The following is a 17,425-nucleotide window of genomic DNA, read 5'->3' as shown; positions in this document are numbered from 1 at the left end:
TCAGGGTGGCCTCGAACTCATGGTGATCCTCCTACCTCTGCCTCCCGAGTGCTGGGATTAAAGGCGTGCGCCACCACGCCCGGCTCAGTCTTTGTTTGATCTAATCATTTCTTACTATGTCCCCATTCTTCCTTTTGCATTTAGAATGTTAACTTTGTGTTGATGCATGTTGAAAGTGTGTAACTCATTTTTTGATGTTATAAGAGCTCACAGTTAAGAGACTACCTTGAATCACAAATGGGACTAGACTTTTGAACAATGATGGAACTGTTAAAAAGACTATGGAAAGTTTTGAAATTGGACTGAATGCATTTTGCCTTTTGATGTAACCATGAGCCTAGGGACCAGGGGTGGAAGGTTATAGCTTAAAAGCATCATGTTTGAGTGTCAAGTTGACAAGGGGTAGACTTGTCACTGGTTGTCAGTTTGACAGAATTTAGAATTACCATGGAAACAAATCTATTGGCATGGCTGGTATGGGATTTTCTAGATTAGATTAGTTGAGATGAGAGGACCCACCCTGACTGTGGGAGATGTCATTCCTTGGGCTGGAGGTCCAGGGCTGTACTAAAAAGACAAAGCAGAGGCTCCCTAATTGAGCTGCCTGCAAATAATGCAATGTGCTTCAGACTCTGTGATTGAGCTGAATGTAAGTCCTGTAGTGTGCTCAAGACTCTCTAGCTGAGCTACTTGCATGCAGTGTGCTCCAGAGGGGCAGCTTCCATGAGTCATCACCTGTGCTTGGGCAGGGTTTCCTGTGATACAGCCGCCTTTGAGTCATCCATTACTCCTGTAAGCAACTCTTCACCCTGTTCTGTAAGTAGCCCCAATAAACTCGTTGGTTCACCAGGAAAATAAATAAATAATAAATAGAGAAAGCTAGCTGAGCACCTCATTCATCACTCTTCACTGTTAAGCTGAACATGATTATCTGCCTACCAGGCCTCCCCTGCCATTGACTGGAACCTGGAACTATAAGCTGAAATAAGTCTTTCTTCCCTTGAACTGATTTTTCTCAGGTATTTTGTCTCAGCAACAAGAAGGTGACCAATATATTTGGTACACATACACATCTTATTTTATTTTATTTTACTTTTTCTTTTTTTTTTTTCACATTCTAGTCCCTTTATGTAGTCAATGAAATGAAATTGGAGAAAGGAGCATAGTGGATTTTTAATGAATCTACCCAGTATTTTAAAAAAATTTCATTGTCTTCCAAAAATAAATTAGCAGAGATAATGTTTCTTCTTATAGAATTTTCCAATGAAGTTATTACTTTCTGTGTCAATGTTAAAATAATTTCATTAACTAAAGGAAATGTTGCATCAGTGAAAATAAACGTCTGGCATGCTAATGAACACCTATCATCAAAACACATTTATATCTGTTTCATTTAATGAATGTATATCTGTCTCATCTCAACATGCATTATGGAAATAGAGAAATATTTCTAATCTTATCAAATGAAAATATGCCAGCAACAGGCAAGTGGTATTTCAACTGTCCAGTCCTCAAACACCTGGCATTCGTTCTGTGGGCAGTATGGCAGCCCACACCAACTGTATCTTCAGTTTCCGTGCCCATTTCCATAGCCGTTTTATCCCAGTTGCTATGCAAAAGGTTAAAGTTCATGTGAATGTGAATAAAATGCTCATAGTATAAGTTTCCTCTCAGCTCTCATAATTGTACCTTACATAACTCATGCACTTCAAATGATATATCTAACTTTTCTAAGTCTTCTGTCTTGTGCCAAGTTGAATTGCCAGCTGTCTTTTTTAAAAATATTTATTTATTTATTTAATTTTTATTAACATTTTCCATGGTTATATAAAAAATATCCCATGGTAATACCCCCCCCACTTTCCCCTTTGAAATTCCATTCTCCATCGTATTACCTCCCAATCTCAATCATTGTATTTACATATATATATAATAACAACCTATTAAATACCCTCTTCCCTTCCTTTCTCTTCCCTTTATATCTCCTTTTTAACTTAATGGCCTCTGCTACTAAGTATTTTGAGGTAGGGTCTCACTCTAGCCCAGGCTGACCTGGAGTTCACGATGTAGTCTCAGGATGGCCTTGAACTCATAGTAGTCCTCCTATCTCTGCTTGCCGAGTGCTGGGATTAAAGGTGTGCACCACCATGCCTGCCACACACATCTAATTTTATATCTATAAAGAATTCTAGGGCCTGAAGAAATGGCTTAGTGGTTAAGGTGTTTGTCTCAAAGCTGAAAAACTCAGGTTTGATTCTCCATTACCCATGTAGAGCCAGATGCACAGGGTGATGCATGCTCTGGAGTTTACAGTGGCTACAGCCATTGGCGTACCCATTCTCTCTCTCTCTCTCTCTCTCTCTCTCTCCCTCCCCCCTCAAATAAATAAAATAAAAAGAATTCTAAGATCCATGTATATATAAAAGTCGTCAATAAAAAGTTTTTAAAAAATACAGGTCAGACTGGAGAGAGGACTTAGCAGGTAAGGCACTTGCCTACTAAGCCTAAGGACCCAGGTTTGATTCCCTAGTACCCACATAAGCCAGATGCACAAAGTGACACATGTGTCTGAAGTTTATTTTCATTGGCTGGAGGCCCTGGAGCCTCTCTATCTGCCTTGTTCCTCCTTGTAAATAAAGTATTTTAAAAGGGGAAAAAAAAAACTTAATACACTTGAACTTTGCTTCAATAAAATTTGCTGGGTTTTAATAAATAATAAGGCACTGTTTGGCATTATGCAAATCACATACATAGGTTCATACTATGACCTGTAGTTTTTCTTTTTCTTTTTAGTAAATGTGGCACATTTTTAACAAATGAGAGAGGAGGAACAAGGAGATAGAGAGGGAGAAAAAGAGAGAATGGGCATGCCAGAGCCTTTTGCCACTGAAATGAACTCCAGATGCACATGCCACTTTGTGTATCGTGGATACTGTTAAATTGAACCCAGGCCATCAGGCTTTGCAAGCAGGTACCTTTAACCACTGAGCCATCTCTCCAGCCCCAAGAAAAAGTTTTAATATAAATTTAAGAGAAGCTTAAGAAAGTGGCAGTTTTAGGACGAAGATATAGTTCCATTGTAGATTGATGACCAAGTATAAATGCCCTAGGTTTGATCCTCAGTACTAAAAAAGAAAAAGGGGTGAGAGGAAGAAAGGAGGGAGGGAGAGAGAAGAAAGAAAGGAAGGGGAGAGGTGTTAGTTTTAGGCACCCAACGCAGGTGGGTAAAGGTTTTTAAGAAAATTTATTTTCTGTATACAATCTTGACAGCTTTTGAATTAAAAAAAAAAATTGTTTTGGCTGAACGTGCTGGCACATGCCTTTAATTCCAGCACTTGGAGGCAGAGCTAGATGGATTACCATGAGTTCGAGGCCACCCTGAAACTACACAGTGAATTCCAGGTCAACCTGGGCTAGAGCAATACCCTACCTCAAAAAAACAAAAAACAAAACAACAAAAATTTTTAAAGCCGGGTCTCATTTTGACCTGGAATCATTCTAGCTCAGGCAGGCCTCTCAATCAAGGGAGTCCTCCTACCTCAGCCTCCTGAGTACTGGGATTATAGGAATGATCCACCACACCCAGCAATTTATTTATTTATTTGTTTGTTTGTTTATTTTTGACATTTGTCTGTCCTCTGTTACTTGTCTTAAACCCCTTCCAGTCCTCCAGAAACCTTTGTCCTTAACTAGTCCCACTTTGATGTCTTTATCTTTTGGTGACCCACTGAATTTCATTAGGGTTGCTTTCATGAACATAAGTAAGGAGTTATTTATCAGAACATGGACAACTTGCCAGTGGCTACAGCACTAAAGAAAAAAACTCCCTAGAGGGATAGTATTTACATCTAATTTGCCAATAAGATATCAAGAATTTCCTATTTTACCCCTAAGATAAATATGTTACAGTTCAGTTATGAGAGAATTTATGTTTAAAATGTGAACATCTATCAATTTATTGAAGGATTAACCAAGTAGTTCACAATAAAATTGTGATAATTATCTAGTTATTCATAATTAACAATTGAAAAGTTTTTTTTTGTTTTTTTTTTTTTTGAGGTACAGTCTCACTCTAGTTCAGGTTGACCTGGAATTCACTATGTAATCTCAGGGTGGCCTTAAATTTACGGTCAGTGATCCTCCTGTCTCTGCCTCCTGAGTGCTGGGATTAAAGGTATGTGCTACCACGCCCAGCAAAAATTAAAAACGTAAAGATAATGGCTACATAATTAGGTATCAGGAATAATCATTGAAGACAAAGAGAAGCTTAAAGCATTCTCAAAGCCTTTTCTAAAACTTAAGGTATTTTAGTCCACTTGCTATGTACATATAACACATCTCCTTAGTGACTAGATAAGAGACCTGGACAACCAGAAATAAACTTATTTGTGTCAGTTTGTTAGTACTAATATTCTAATAACAATTCAGTTGGAATGATTGCTAGTAAGAAACGTTAAGTCATGTGGAAAATGAAAGTGCAGGATTGTATACCATTTTAACTGTGAGCAATAAAGGATTTGCCTTTTTTTTACCTTAATATATATTATGTCCAGAAATATTTGGTTTTGGACATTATTTGAAGTTTTAAGATTTCCCAAGTGAGTGCCAAAAGTATATAAAAACACAACACATTTTTATCCATAAACCTTGCATGTAGTGATCCTAACATGTTTATTTATGAATTCCAATAATTTGTTAATAATGAGATTTTCTGAAAAGACTAATATACATAACACAACAGAGATTTTTTTTGTTTTGTTTTGCTTTTTGAGGTAGGGTTTCACTCTAGCTCAGGCTAACTTGGAATTCACTATGGAGTCTCAGGGTGGCCTCGAACTCACGGCAATCCTCCTACCTCTGCCTCCTGAGTGCTGGGATTAAAGGTGTGTGCCACCACGCCCGGCTACAACAGAGGGTTTTTTTATTACTTCCTGATTACCATTATGGTTTCTTTCATTGTTTTTGGGGGTAGTGTCTCACTTTAGCTCAGGTTGACCTGGAACTCACTCTGTAGTCCCAGGCTGGATTCAAACTCATGGAGATCTTTCTACCTCTCCCTCCAAGTGCTAGGATTACAGAGTTTTGCCACCAACTCAGATGCACTGTTGTTTATATTTATCTGTCTTGTTATTACACTGAAGACATCTAGTATGGTAGTATATAGAAGTGGTCATAGCACACCTTGTTCAGTAAACTAGTAAGTAATATTAATGTTGGTTTTACCAAGAATGTTAATCATCAGATTAATGTATTTTCCACTTATTTGGCAGAGAATTTTTGTTCATAATTGACTCTGTTGATTATGACATTTGTCCTAAACTATAGAAAATATCCGAAGTTCTTTCTTTTTTTTTTTTAAATCACAGTATGGCAAATTACACTGGTGTGTTATTTACCTGACATTTCTGAAATCACTCCTACTTTAACATGATTCTTATTCATTACTTAAGTCACCAAATGTTATTTGGCAACACTTGGATAAGGGTTTGCATTTATGTTCATGAAGCATACTGGTTCATAATATGTGTTTTAAATTCTTTGTCAGAATTTAATATTAATTTAAGATGGTATATCAGTTGCTTTTTCATTTCCGGTAAAAATGCCCCAACCAGAAGAAGCTATGGAAGGAAAAATGGTTGTATTTGGCATATAGTTCCAGGGCATAGAGTCCATAGCATAGCAGAAGTGTCATATCATCATATCAGCTAGGAGAATGTAAAGAGAGAGGAAAGCAAAATGGGCCCTACTGTACCACTTCAAGGTCTACCTCTCAGTGACACAATTCTTCCAACAAGGACACAATTGGTAAAGGTTCCACAGTCTTCCAGAACAGTGCCACGAGCTTAGAAGTAAAGGATTTGCTTTTTATTGTTATACCAGATTGTGGAGTACTTTCAGATCATATTTTGGGAAGTCACATAATTTATTTTCAACAAAGAAGTCCTATGTTAATAAATGTTTGACTCCTTTGGGAAAAGTTCTTGAGCCAGTCCTAACCATCTTTTTAGTCCAGATCACATTTCTATCAGGACACATTTCCTCTCACATTGATAGATAGTTTAGGCATATTATAGGCTTTTTCTTGACAACTTTGTCCCTTTCAGTGGCCAAAGCTTTTCAATAGCCCAGTTCTGAAAATTTAGTACCTATGTAGTAATATTGTAGTATTTATACTTAGCGTATTCATTTCTTTCCCAGGGTTGTGACAATATTAAGCAATTAAGCACCCTAAAGCTCTCCAACCCACCATCATTAATTCTTATCTATGCAGATACTTCCAGAGGCTGAGGTAGGAAGGATCACAGTGAGTTAAAGGCCAGCCTGAGCTAAAGGCCCTGTTCCCTCCCTCAAAAAAAAAAAAAAAAAACATATATATATATATATATATATATATATATATATATATCACTTTGAAGTCTCTTATTACTCTCTTAGCAGCATACCTTTACCACTCTTTCAAGTTTTCAATTTTTTTTTCCTTACTTATGTCTCATTATCTTATAAAAACTACATCTTTCAAGGCTCTGGTCTATATTTCTTTACTTCTTGGCTGTTTATCTCATATGTCCCCATCATGATATCACAAACAACTTATAATGGTCAAGTAAGTGAAAACTTTTAAAATTGAGAAATCACTTTGGAAAATTTTGTTTTGTTAATCTTTTCTGGCTTCTGCATATCTTGAGCCTTACTTCCTCATCAAAATATTCATCACCTATATTTCTTCTGAGGTCATAATACAGTTTACACATTTTACTTTGTAGGTTTTGTTTTTTTTTTTTAGGCATTAATACTTGGTATATCTGCTTTTTTATCTTTCAGTACACCAGTGGCCTTGGAGGAAGGCCCTGTGATATAGTAGAAAGATGTTAGAATTAAGGGGTTAAAGGTACTGGTTTTTGGAACTCTGGGAAAATTATGGACTTTTGCTACTCAAAATATGGACTAAGGACAAGTAGCAATTTGGTATTGCTAGGGAGCTTATAGAAGAGCAGAATTTCAGGCTTTACTTCAGACTTGCCTAATCAGAATATGCATGATACCCACACTGAGAATCACTGCTAGTTATTTTGAACAGAGGAAACTCAGTTTTCCTACATGTTAAGAATAGATAATACTTGCTGTATGTAGTAACCATTTTACTAATGCCTGACGATTTGTGTGACATCCTGCTTGCAAGTATGATTTGTGTAGTAGGGATTGATGTCTATTGTTTTAAGTCCTATATTTAGATAGGTGCCTATGCATAATGCCTTTCCACCTTATGTGAGTCAGGATTTCTCCTCTGAATTTTTACTCTGTTAGTGTTCCTTGTCACACTTGCCACCAGCTTCTGGGGAATTCTGGCTGTCAGCAGCAGAGTTACAGAGGCCTACATGGCTTCCAGGTTTTTATGTGGAGTCTCAGGATTGAAGTTGGATACTTCAGCTTAAGCAGCAAGTACTTTATCCACCGTGTCATCTCCCCACCCTAAAGAATTAATTTTCAAAAGCTTGAAGGTCCAAGATGGAAATTTTTTCCTTTATTATTATTTTTATTTATTTATTATTTTGGTTTTTTGAAGTAGGGTTTCACTCTAGCCCAGGCTGACATGGAATTCAGTATGTAGTCTCAGGGTGGCCCCGAACTCATGGCAATCTTCCTACCTCTGCCTCCCGAGTGTTGGGATTAAAGGTTTGCGCCACAACACCCATCTTATATTTTTCAGTACAAAGAAGGAAATTTTAACTAGAAAGTATGTGTTTAGGTGTTTAGGTATTATTAATGAATCACTTTTTCCATAGGAGACACCTGTAATGGAGACATAGTTGAAAGTATTCAATCTAAGTTGAAATCAAGCATCATTGGAGATTCAGACATTGAAACTCATTCATGTCTATCCATTGAAGACTTACCTAATCTGGATGTAAGTTTTCCTAAAGAGAATATTGTTGGTCTACACACTGATAATGTTAATCAGAAGGCATTGACAGATAGTCATCTAACTAAAGAAAGGCTGAAAGTCTCAAATATTACTGAACCATCTGACCAGAATACTGGAACATCAACTACAATCTTTACTCCCTATTCACAAAGAAAGAAGTCCAATATTTTATACCAGGAGGGCTTGCCAGATGATAATAAAATTGATCAGGCAAGAACAGTTTCAATAGTCTCTGGACCAACTGACCAAAAGAGTGATGTTCCCATATTAACTTCTGCTTCCTACTCACAAAGAGAGAAACCGGATATTTCCTACTGGCAGCACCTCTCAGGTAGTCATTTACCTGAGGAGGTTTTGAAAATCTCAGAGTACTCTGACCCAGAAGCCCAGAAAACAAGAGCACAAAGAGCATCTGCTACTTCCTATTCACAACCACAGAGACCCACTGTTTATTACCCACAGGCCCTGCCATATAGTGCAGTTGCAGGTCACACTGTTGAACCAGGGGACCAGAAGACAGGGGCTCCAGCGACACCTTCTGCATCATATTCACAGAGACAGAGGCCTAGTGTTTATTTCCAGCAACCTCTTACAGATGGTCCTTTACCTGAAGAGACCTTGAAAGTTTCAGATGAACCAATAGACCAGACGACAGGGACACCAAGAGCATCTTCTGCTAACATCTCACAAAGACAGAGACCTAGTGTTCATTACTCACAGATCCTGCCAGGTGGTCCTCTACCTCAAGAGACTTTGAAAACTTTAGATGACTATGAACCAGTAGACCAGAAGACAGTGGCACCAACAGCATCCACAGCTTCCTATTCACAAAAGCAGAGACCTAGTGTTCATTACTCACAGATCCTGCCAGGTGGTCCTCTACCTCAAGAGACTTTGAAAGCTTTAGAGGACTATGAACCAGTAGACCAGAAGACAGTGGCACCAACAGCATCTACAGCTTCCTATTCACAAAGACAGAGACCTAGTGTTCATTACTCACAGATCCTGCCAGGTGGTCCTCTACCTCAAGAGACTTTGAAAACTTTAGATGACTATGAACCAGTAGACCAGAAGACAGTGGCACCAACAGCATCCACAGCTTCCTATTCACAAAAGCAGAGACCTAGTGTTCATTACTCACAGATCCTGCCAGGTGGTCCTCTACCTCAAGAGACTTTGAAAACTTTAGAGGACTATGAACCAGTAGACCAGAAGACAGTGGCACCAATAGCATCTACAGCTTCCTATTCACAAAGACAGAGGCCTAGTGTTCATTACTCACAGATCCTGCCAGGTAGTCGTCTACCTGAAGAGACTTTGAAAGTTTTAGAGGACTATGAACCAGTAGACCAGAAGACAGTGGCACCAGCAGCCTCTACAGCTTCCTATTCACAAAGACAGAGACCTAGTGTTCATTACTCACAGATCCTGCCAGGTGGTCCTCTACCTGAAGAGACTTTGAAAGCTTTAGATGACTATGAACCAGTAGACCAGAAGATCATGGTACCAACAGCCTCTACAGCTTCCTATTCACAAAAGCAGAGACCTAGTGTTCATTACTCACAGATCCTGCCAGGTGGTCCTCTACCTCAAGAGACTTTGAAAACTTTAGAGGACTATGAGCCAGTAGACCAGAAGACAGTGGCACCAACAGCATCCACAGCTTCCTATTCACAAAGACAGAGACCTAGTGTTCATTTCTCACAGATCCTGCCAGGTGGTCCTCTACCTCAAGAGACTTTGAAAGCTTTAGATGACTATGAACCAGTAGACCAGAAGACTGTGGCACCAACAGCATCTACAGCTTCCTATTCACAAAAACAGAGGGCTAGTGCTTATTCCTCCCAGGCTCTGTCAGATGGTGCACTACCTGAAGAGACTTTGAAAGTTTCAGATGAACCAATAGACCACAAGACAGGGACACCAGAAGCACCCTCTGCTTCCTATTCACAAACACAGAGGCCTATTGTTTATTACCAACAGCCTCTCATAGGTGGTCCTTTACCTGAAGAGACTTTGAAAGTTTCAGATGAACCAGTAGACCAGATGACAGGGACACCAAGAACATCATCTGCTTCTATCTCACAACGACAGAGACCTAGTGTTCATTACGTACAGATCTTGCTAGGTGGTGCTGTCCCTGAAGAAATTTCGAAAGCATCAGATGACTATGAACCAGTAGACCAGAAAACAATGACACCAACAGCATCTACAGCTTCCTATTTACAAAGACAGAGGCCTAGTGTTTATTCCCTCAAGGCTCTGCCGGATGGTGCTCTACCTGAAGAAGCTTTGAAATTTTCAGATGAACCAGTAGACCAGAAGACCGTAACACCAAAATTTTTATCCGATTCCTACTCACAAAGACAAAGGCCTAATATTTATTACCAACAGAGTCTGTCAGGAGGTCTGCTATCTGAAGAGGCTTTGAAAGCTTTAGATAAGCCAGTAGACCAGATGACAGTGATGCCAACAACATCTGTAGCTTCCTATTTACAAAGACAGAGGCCTAGTGTTCATAACCCACAGGCACTGCCTGGAGGTCTTCTACCAGAAGGACCTTTGAAAGCATCAGATGACTATGAACCAGTAGACCTGAATACAGGGACACTAACAGCCCCTGCCACTTCCTATTCACAAAGACAGAGGGCTAGTGCTTATTACCCACAATCTCTACCAGGTGGTTTTTTACCAGAAGAAGTTTTGAAAGCCTTAGATGAACCAGTAGACCAGAAGACGATGACACCAAGAGCATTCCCTGCTTCCTTTTCACAAAAACAGAGCACTAATGTTTATTACCCACAGGCTCTGCCAGGTGGTGGTCTGCTTGAAGATGCTTTGCAAGGTTTATATGAACCAGTAGAACATAAGACAGTGACACCAAAAGTCTCTGCTGCTTCCTATTTACAAAGACCAAGGCCTGTTGTTTCCTACCCACAAGTTCTGCTAGGTGGTCCTCTACCTGAAGAAGCTTTGACAGCTTTAGATGAACCAGTAGAGCACAGGACAGGAACACCAAGAGTATCCTCTGCTTCCATCTTACAAAGACAGAGACCTGGTGTTCATTACCCACAGATTCTGCTAGGGAGTTCTCTATCTGAAGGGATTTTGAAAGCATCAGATGGCTATGAACCAGTAGGCCTTCAGAAGACAATGACACCAACAGCATCTGCAGCTTCACAAAGACAGGGGCCTAGTGTGTATACTCCTCAGGCTCCACCAGGCAGTCTTCCACCGGAAGAGGCTTTGAAAGTTTCAGATGAACCAACAGACCAGAAGATAGTGACACCAAGAGCATTCTCTGCTTCCATCTCACAAACACAGAGGCCTGGAGTTTATTCTCCACAAGGTGTACCAGGTGGTCCTCTACCTGAAGAAGCTTTGAAAGCTTTAGATGAACCAATAGACCAGGGGACAATGATACCAACAGCTTCTACTGCTTCCTACATACAAAAACAGAAGCCAAGTGTTTATACCCCCCAAGCCCTCCCAGGTGGTCTTCCTAAAGAAGATTTGAAAGTTTCAGATGAACCAATAGCCCAGAAGACAGGGGCACCAACATTACCCTCTGCTTCCTATTCACAAAGACAAAGGCCTAGTGCTTATTACCCACTGGCTCTGGCAGGTGGTTCTCCACCTGAAGGGGCTTTGAAAGCTTCAGATGACTATAACCCAGTAGAGCAAAAAACAGTAACACCAACAATGCCGGATATTTCCTATTTTCAGAGACAGAGGTCTAGTCTTTATTACCCAGAGGCCCTGGCAGGTAGTCCTTTACCAGACAAGGGTTTGAATGTTTCAAATGAATATGAATTAGTAGACTCAGTGGCTGGTACAGGAAGATTATCCTCTGCTTCCTATTCACAAAGACAGAGGCCTAGTATTTATTTTCAACAGGCCCTGTCAGGTGGTCCTGTATCTCAGGAGGCTTTAAAAATTTCAAATGACCATGACCTAGTAGACCAGAAGACAGCAGCACTAACATCATCCTCTGCTTTTTCTTCTCAAAGCCAGAGGCCTAGTATTTATTATCAACAGGCTCTGCCAGGTGGTCCTCTACCTGAGAAGGCTTTGAAAATTTCATATGAACCAATAGACCAGAAGACAGAGACTCAAAGAATGTCTTCTGTTTCCCATCCACAAAAGAGACCTACTATTTCTTCCCAAGATGCCCTGTTAGGTGGTGCTATACCTCAAGAGCCTTGGGAAGTTTCAGATAACTATGAAGTCGAACTGAATACAGGGATACCGACAGTATCCACTGCTTTATATTCACAAAGACAGAGGCCTACTGTTTATTACCAACCCGCCGTACCAAGTGGTCTACCTGAAGAAGCTTTGATAGTTTCGAAAGACTATGGACCAGTAGACCAGAAGACAGCAACATCAAGAACATCCTCTGCTTCATTTTCACAAAGACAGAGACCTGGTGTTTATTATCCACAAGCTCTGTCAGATGGTCCTCTCCTTGAAGAGGCTTTGAAAGTTTTAGGTGACTCTGAGCCAGTAGACCAGAAGACAAGAATACCAACACCATCCTCACAAAATCAGAGGCCAAGTGTTTATCAACAACATGTCCTGCCAGGTGGTATTTTATATCAAGAGGCTTTGAAAGTTTCAGATGAACCACTTGACCAGGAGCCAGGAACACCAATATCATACTCTGAATCCTCTTCTCAAAGACAGAGACCTGGTGTTTATTTACAACAGCCTCTTCCACATGGTCCTCTACCTGAAAATGCTTTGAAAGTTTCTGATGACTATGAACTTCTAGAACAGAAATCAGGAACACCAACAATAGCCTATGTTTCATCTTCACAAAGGCAGATACCTAATACTCATTACCAACAGGCCTTTCCAGGTAGTCATTTGTTTGAAGAATCTCTGAAAGCTTCAGTTCCTCCTGAACCAGCTGACCAGAAGACTGGTACATCAGCCACATCATCAAGTTCCTACCCATCTGGAAAGGAGTCCACTACTTTTTACCACCAAGCCTTGCCAAGCAGTCATTTACCTGAAGAATCCCCAAAAGTTTCAACTTCTCCTCTGTCAGCTGACCAGAAGACTGGGACACCAACAATATCTTCACATTCCTACCCATTTGTAGAAAAGTCCATTATTTTCTATCAAAATGATTTTCCAAATAGCCCTCTAACTACAGAGACTCTGAATGTGTCAGCTATTTCTGGACCAGCTGAGCAGAAGACAAGTCCAACATCAGAACCTTCATGTTCCTACTCATTTGGAGAAAAGGCCATTATTTTCTATCAACAGGCCTTGCCAGGTGTTCAGCTAACTAATGAGAGTGTGAAAGTTTCAGTTATTCCTGGACCTATTGCCCAAAAGACAGAGATACCTACTGTTAATTCTTCTTCATACCCAGATGAAGAGAAGACTATTGTTTCTTACCAACAGGTGTTGCCAGATAGTCATCTAACTGAAAACACTGTGAATGTTTCAGTTGTTCCTGGACCAACTGACCAGAAGAGTGAAATACCAACAGTATCCTCTACTTCCTACTCACATAGAGAGAAACTTAGTGTTTCTTACCAGCAAGAGGCTCCAGATCTTAGTGAAAAAGCTTTGAAAGTTCTTGGACCTGCTAAACAGAAAACTGGAATACAAACAGTGTCCTCTATCTCCTATGCATGGGAAGAAAAGCCTACCGTCACTTACCAGCAGGAGTTACCAGGTCTTACTGAAGGAGCTTTGAAAACAGTAGGAGTTGTTCCTGGACCCACTGACCAGAAGGATAGGATACAAATAGTGTCCCCTAGCTCTTACTCAGGTTTTCCTCAGCAGGAGTTACCAAATATTAATGAAAAAGCTTTAGGTACTTTTGTTCTTCCTAGACCAGTTGTCCACAAGGTTGGAACACCAACAGAGCCTTTAAGTTACTACTCACAGCGAGAGGAGAGTGCATTCACTCAGCAAGAGTCGCCAGTCATTGATCTTACTGACGAGGTTCAGAAAGTTTCAGCTGCTTCTTTACTCACAGTACAAAAGACTGGGACACAAACAGAGCCTTCCAGTTCTTACTTCCATACAGAGAAACTCAATGATTTTTATCCACAGACCTTGCCAGATAATAACCTAACTGAGGACTCTCTGAAGGCTTTAGCTGTTCCTGGACTATCTGACCAGAATAGGAGACCTATAGTACCACCTAGTTCCTACTCATATGAAGAGAAACTCAAGATTTCAACTGTGAATCTGCCAGATATTCAGAAGACTGAGTTACCAACAAGTACCCTTAGTAACTACTCACAGAGGGAAAAGTCCACAGTTTCAACTAAGTTAGAACCAGATGACCAGAAGACTCTATTACCAACAGTTTTTCATGGTTCCTGTCCTAAAAGAGAAACACCTGGTGCTTTCCTTCAACAGCAGTTGCCATATAGAGATCAAAGTGAAGACATTCTAAAGATTTCAACTGTCCCTGAACCAACTGATACAAGTACTGGGATACCAGTACTTCTCTCTGGCTCTTATTCACCCAGAGAGGAATATAATTCTTTTTGTCCACAGGAATTGCCAGATAGACATCTAACTGAAGGTGTGCTGAAAGTTACAATAATTCCTGAGCCAGCCGATAAAAAAACGGTATTAGTAACAGCTCTTCCTAGTTCCTTTTCACATAGAGGGAAACGGAGTATTTCATATCAAAATGATTTGACAAATAGACATCTAACTGAAGATGCTCTAAAGGTCTCAAGTGGTCTTGGACAAACTGATCAAATTGCTGGGTCACCAACGGTTTCTCCTGGTGCTTATTCCCATGGTGACAAGCACAAGCTTGTCTCAGAACATGTTCAAAGGCTGATAGATGATTTGAATTCTCCTGACTCTTACGTCAGTTCAAACAGTATGCCTTTAAATTCTCAAGTTGATGATGCAGATGTAATAAATAAGCCAGAATCTTCTGTTTTAGGAGATGCTGGCTGTGAGGAAATCCAGGATACAGATCATAGTTCCAAAACTCTTAAAGAAATTCGAAGTCTTTTAATGGAGGCAGAAAATATAGCTCTGAAACGATGCAATTTTCCTGCTACTTTGGTCCCTTTCAGAGATGTTAATGATGTTCCATGTGTACAATCTAATAAGGTGGTTTGCTTCAAAGAGCCCTCCACAAGTGATGTTTCCCATGATATTCATCAGAGAGAGCCTATTACCGATGAAAGCCCACGTGTTGACTGCATACAGAAGGATATCGGCACACAGACAAATTTGAAATGCCAGCAAGGCATTGAAAACTGGGAGTTTTTCAGTTCAACTACAATTAGAAGTCCTCTACCAGAAGCAGGAAGCATGGCAAGAACAACATTAGATGAAACTTTTAGGCACTATCAAGCTGCCAAATCTGTAATGAGGTCTGAACCTGAAGGTTGTTGTTCAACTATTGGGAATAAAATTATTATTCCTATGATGACTATCATAAAAAGTGATTCAAGTAGTGATGTAAGTGATGGTTGCTGCTCATGGGACAGTAATTTACCAGAGACGTTGGAATCAGTTTCTGATGTTCTTTTAAACTTCTTTCCACATACTCCATTCAAGACAAGCATAGCAGATAGCAGAGACGAGGAGGGATTGTCAGAGAGTGAGGATGGCTGTGGTAGTGTTGATTCACTCGCCACACACGTGAAGCATCTTCTGCAGTGTGAGTCGTCACTGAATCATGCCAGACAAATACTTAAAAATGCAGAGGAAGAAGAGTGTCGAGTCCGAGCACGAGGTAAGTACTGAGTTTATACAGGCATGTTCTATTTAATAAACATCATAGTTTGACAAGTTGTTGAAAGTGAGATGTTTGAAAATTTAAATTTATTTTCTATAGAACCATTAGAATGACTTTGATTCTGGATTGCGGATAGAAAACATAATGAGTAGTGTAGACAAGTTAAAGTATTAATATTGCTATCCTGAATGTCTACTCTAAGGAGAAATAGCTTATGATAGCAGATGGAGAGCTAGAAAGAAGCCTGTGCCTCCAAGTGTGTAAAGCTCTTATGTTTCTGTACTCCCATTATCATAATCTTATAAGGACAAAAAGCCTCTAGTTTGTTGTGCTCTAAATTATTCTCAGTTTTAGAACAACCTATGCTTTCTCTTTCTAGTTTCTAAAAAGTTCTTAAATCTGATCTCAGATATAAAGCAGGGGGATGCTAAGCCTTTCATATTAAAATTTTGTTAGAAGTATAAATGAACATATTTATCAATCCTATTACTCTCTAGTGATAGAATTCCTCTAAAGTGGAAAGTAGCAATCTTTTCTTTTCCTTGATGTTTTCAAGGCAGGCTGTCACTTTAGCCCAGGTTGACCAGGAATTCGCTATATAGCCCTCCGCTGGTCTTGACCTCATGATGATCCTCTTACCGCAGCCTCCCAAGTGCTGGGACTATCATTTGCTATCATACTCAACTGAAAGTTGTAATCTTTAAGACATGTGACCAGTGTATTTTGGGGAGCAACTTCTGAGCAATTCTCAACTACCTCCGTCTTCTTTGAGGTTAACTGTCTATGCTGCTGTTCTTTACACATTTTAATTCTATAAAAATTTCCCTGGTTTTATTAATATCAGTTCTCATTGAAGTGTTAGTAGTTAATTAATAATTATGCTCATTGAACTGTAGTAAGGGAAATGAAACTTTTTATGAGAAGGAAGATTAAAATGATCAAATACCATATTGAAAGTGGCCTCTTTTGAGAAGGATGCAGATGAGGGCTGAAGAGATGGCTCAGCAGTTAAACACACTTGATTGTAAAGCCTGACAGCCTAGGTTAAATTCTCCAGTACCCACGTAGAACCATATGCTCAAAATGATGCATGTGACTGGAGTTGTTTAGCAGTGGTAGGAAGCCCTGGTACGTGCGTGCACACGCACACATTTCCCCCCCCCCAAATAAATAAATTAAAAAAACATTCTTAAAGGGCTTAGCAGTTAAGGTACTCCCTTGTGAAGCCTGAGACCATATTTATATTCAACTCTCCAGATCCCACATAAGCCAGATGCACAAGGTGATGCATGCGCAGGGTCGCACATAGGCCCAAGGTGGTGCACATGTCTGGAGTTCAGTTACAGTGGCTAAAGGCCCTGGCACACCAGTTCTCTCTGTCTCTTGCTTTTGCTCCCGTAAGACAAAAAAAAAAAAAAAAAAAGTCAGTCTGTTGGAAGTTCACGTCCCAAGTAACCATGTAAAGCCAGATGCACAAAATGCAGTATGTATCAGGAATCTGTTTGCAGCAGCTGGAGGCTCTAGTTCCCCCATTCTTTCTGTCTCTCTCTCTTCTATCTCTCTCTGCTTACAAATAAATAAAATTTTTAAAAACTGGACTTTTGGGCTATCTGGTGGCTGACCTGTGCCCATAATTGTAGCACTTCGGAGGCTGAGGTACACAGATCACAAATTAAAGGCTACCTGGGTTATAGTATAAAAAGACCCTGTTATGGTAGTCCAGGTAGCTGCATAGATATTGAGAAATGATATTCAGCAAATGA

General features: G+C 39.9%; 1 protein-coding gene across 5 annotated transcripts in view; it reads left to right on the top strand.

Annotated features, from left to right (window-relative positions):
• The window catches only part of Alms1 (ALMS1 centrosome and basal body associated protein), a 193,322-nt gene that overhangs the window by 71,414 nt on the left and 104,483 nt on the right, over nt 1-17,425 (top strand). For all 5 annotated transcript variants that reach the window (XM_045152900.1, XM_045152898.1, XM_045152897.1 and 2 more), the window contains one exon: nt 7,785-15,659. In XM_045152900.1, coding sequence (XP_045008835.1) covers nt 7,785-15,659 — 7,875 coding nt within the window. The remainder of the gene's footprint in view (nt 1-7,784; nt 15,660-17,425) is intronic.

Source organism: Jaculus jaculus, chromosome 6 (assembly GCF_020740685.1).
Source record: "Jaculus jaculus isolate mJacJac1 chromosome 6, mJacJac1.mat.Y.cur, whole genome shotgun sequence".
NCBI classification, from domain to species: Eukaryota; Metazoa; Chordata; class Mammalia; order Rodentia; family Dipodidae; genus Jaculus; species Jaculus jaculus.
The sequence above is the reverse complement of the archived record's forward strand: the minus strand, read 5'-3'. Positions and strand labels throughout refer to the sequence as shown.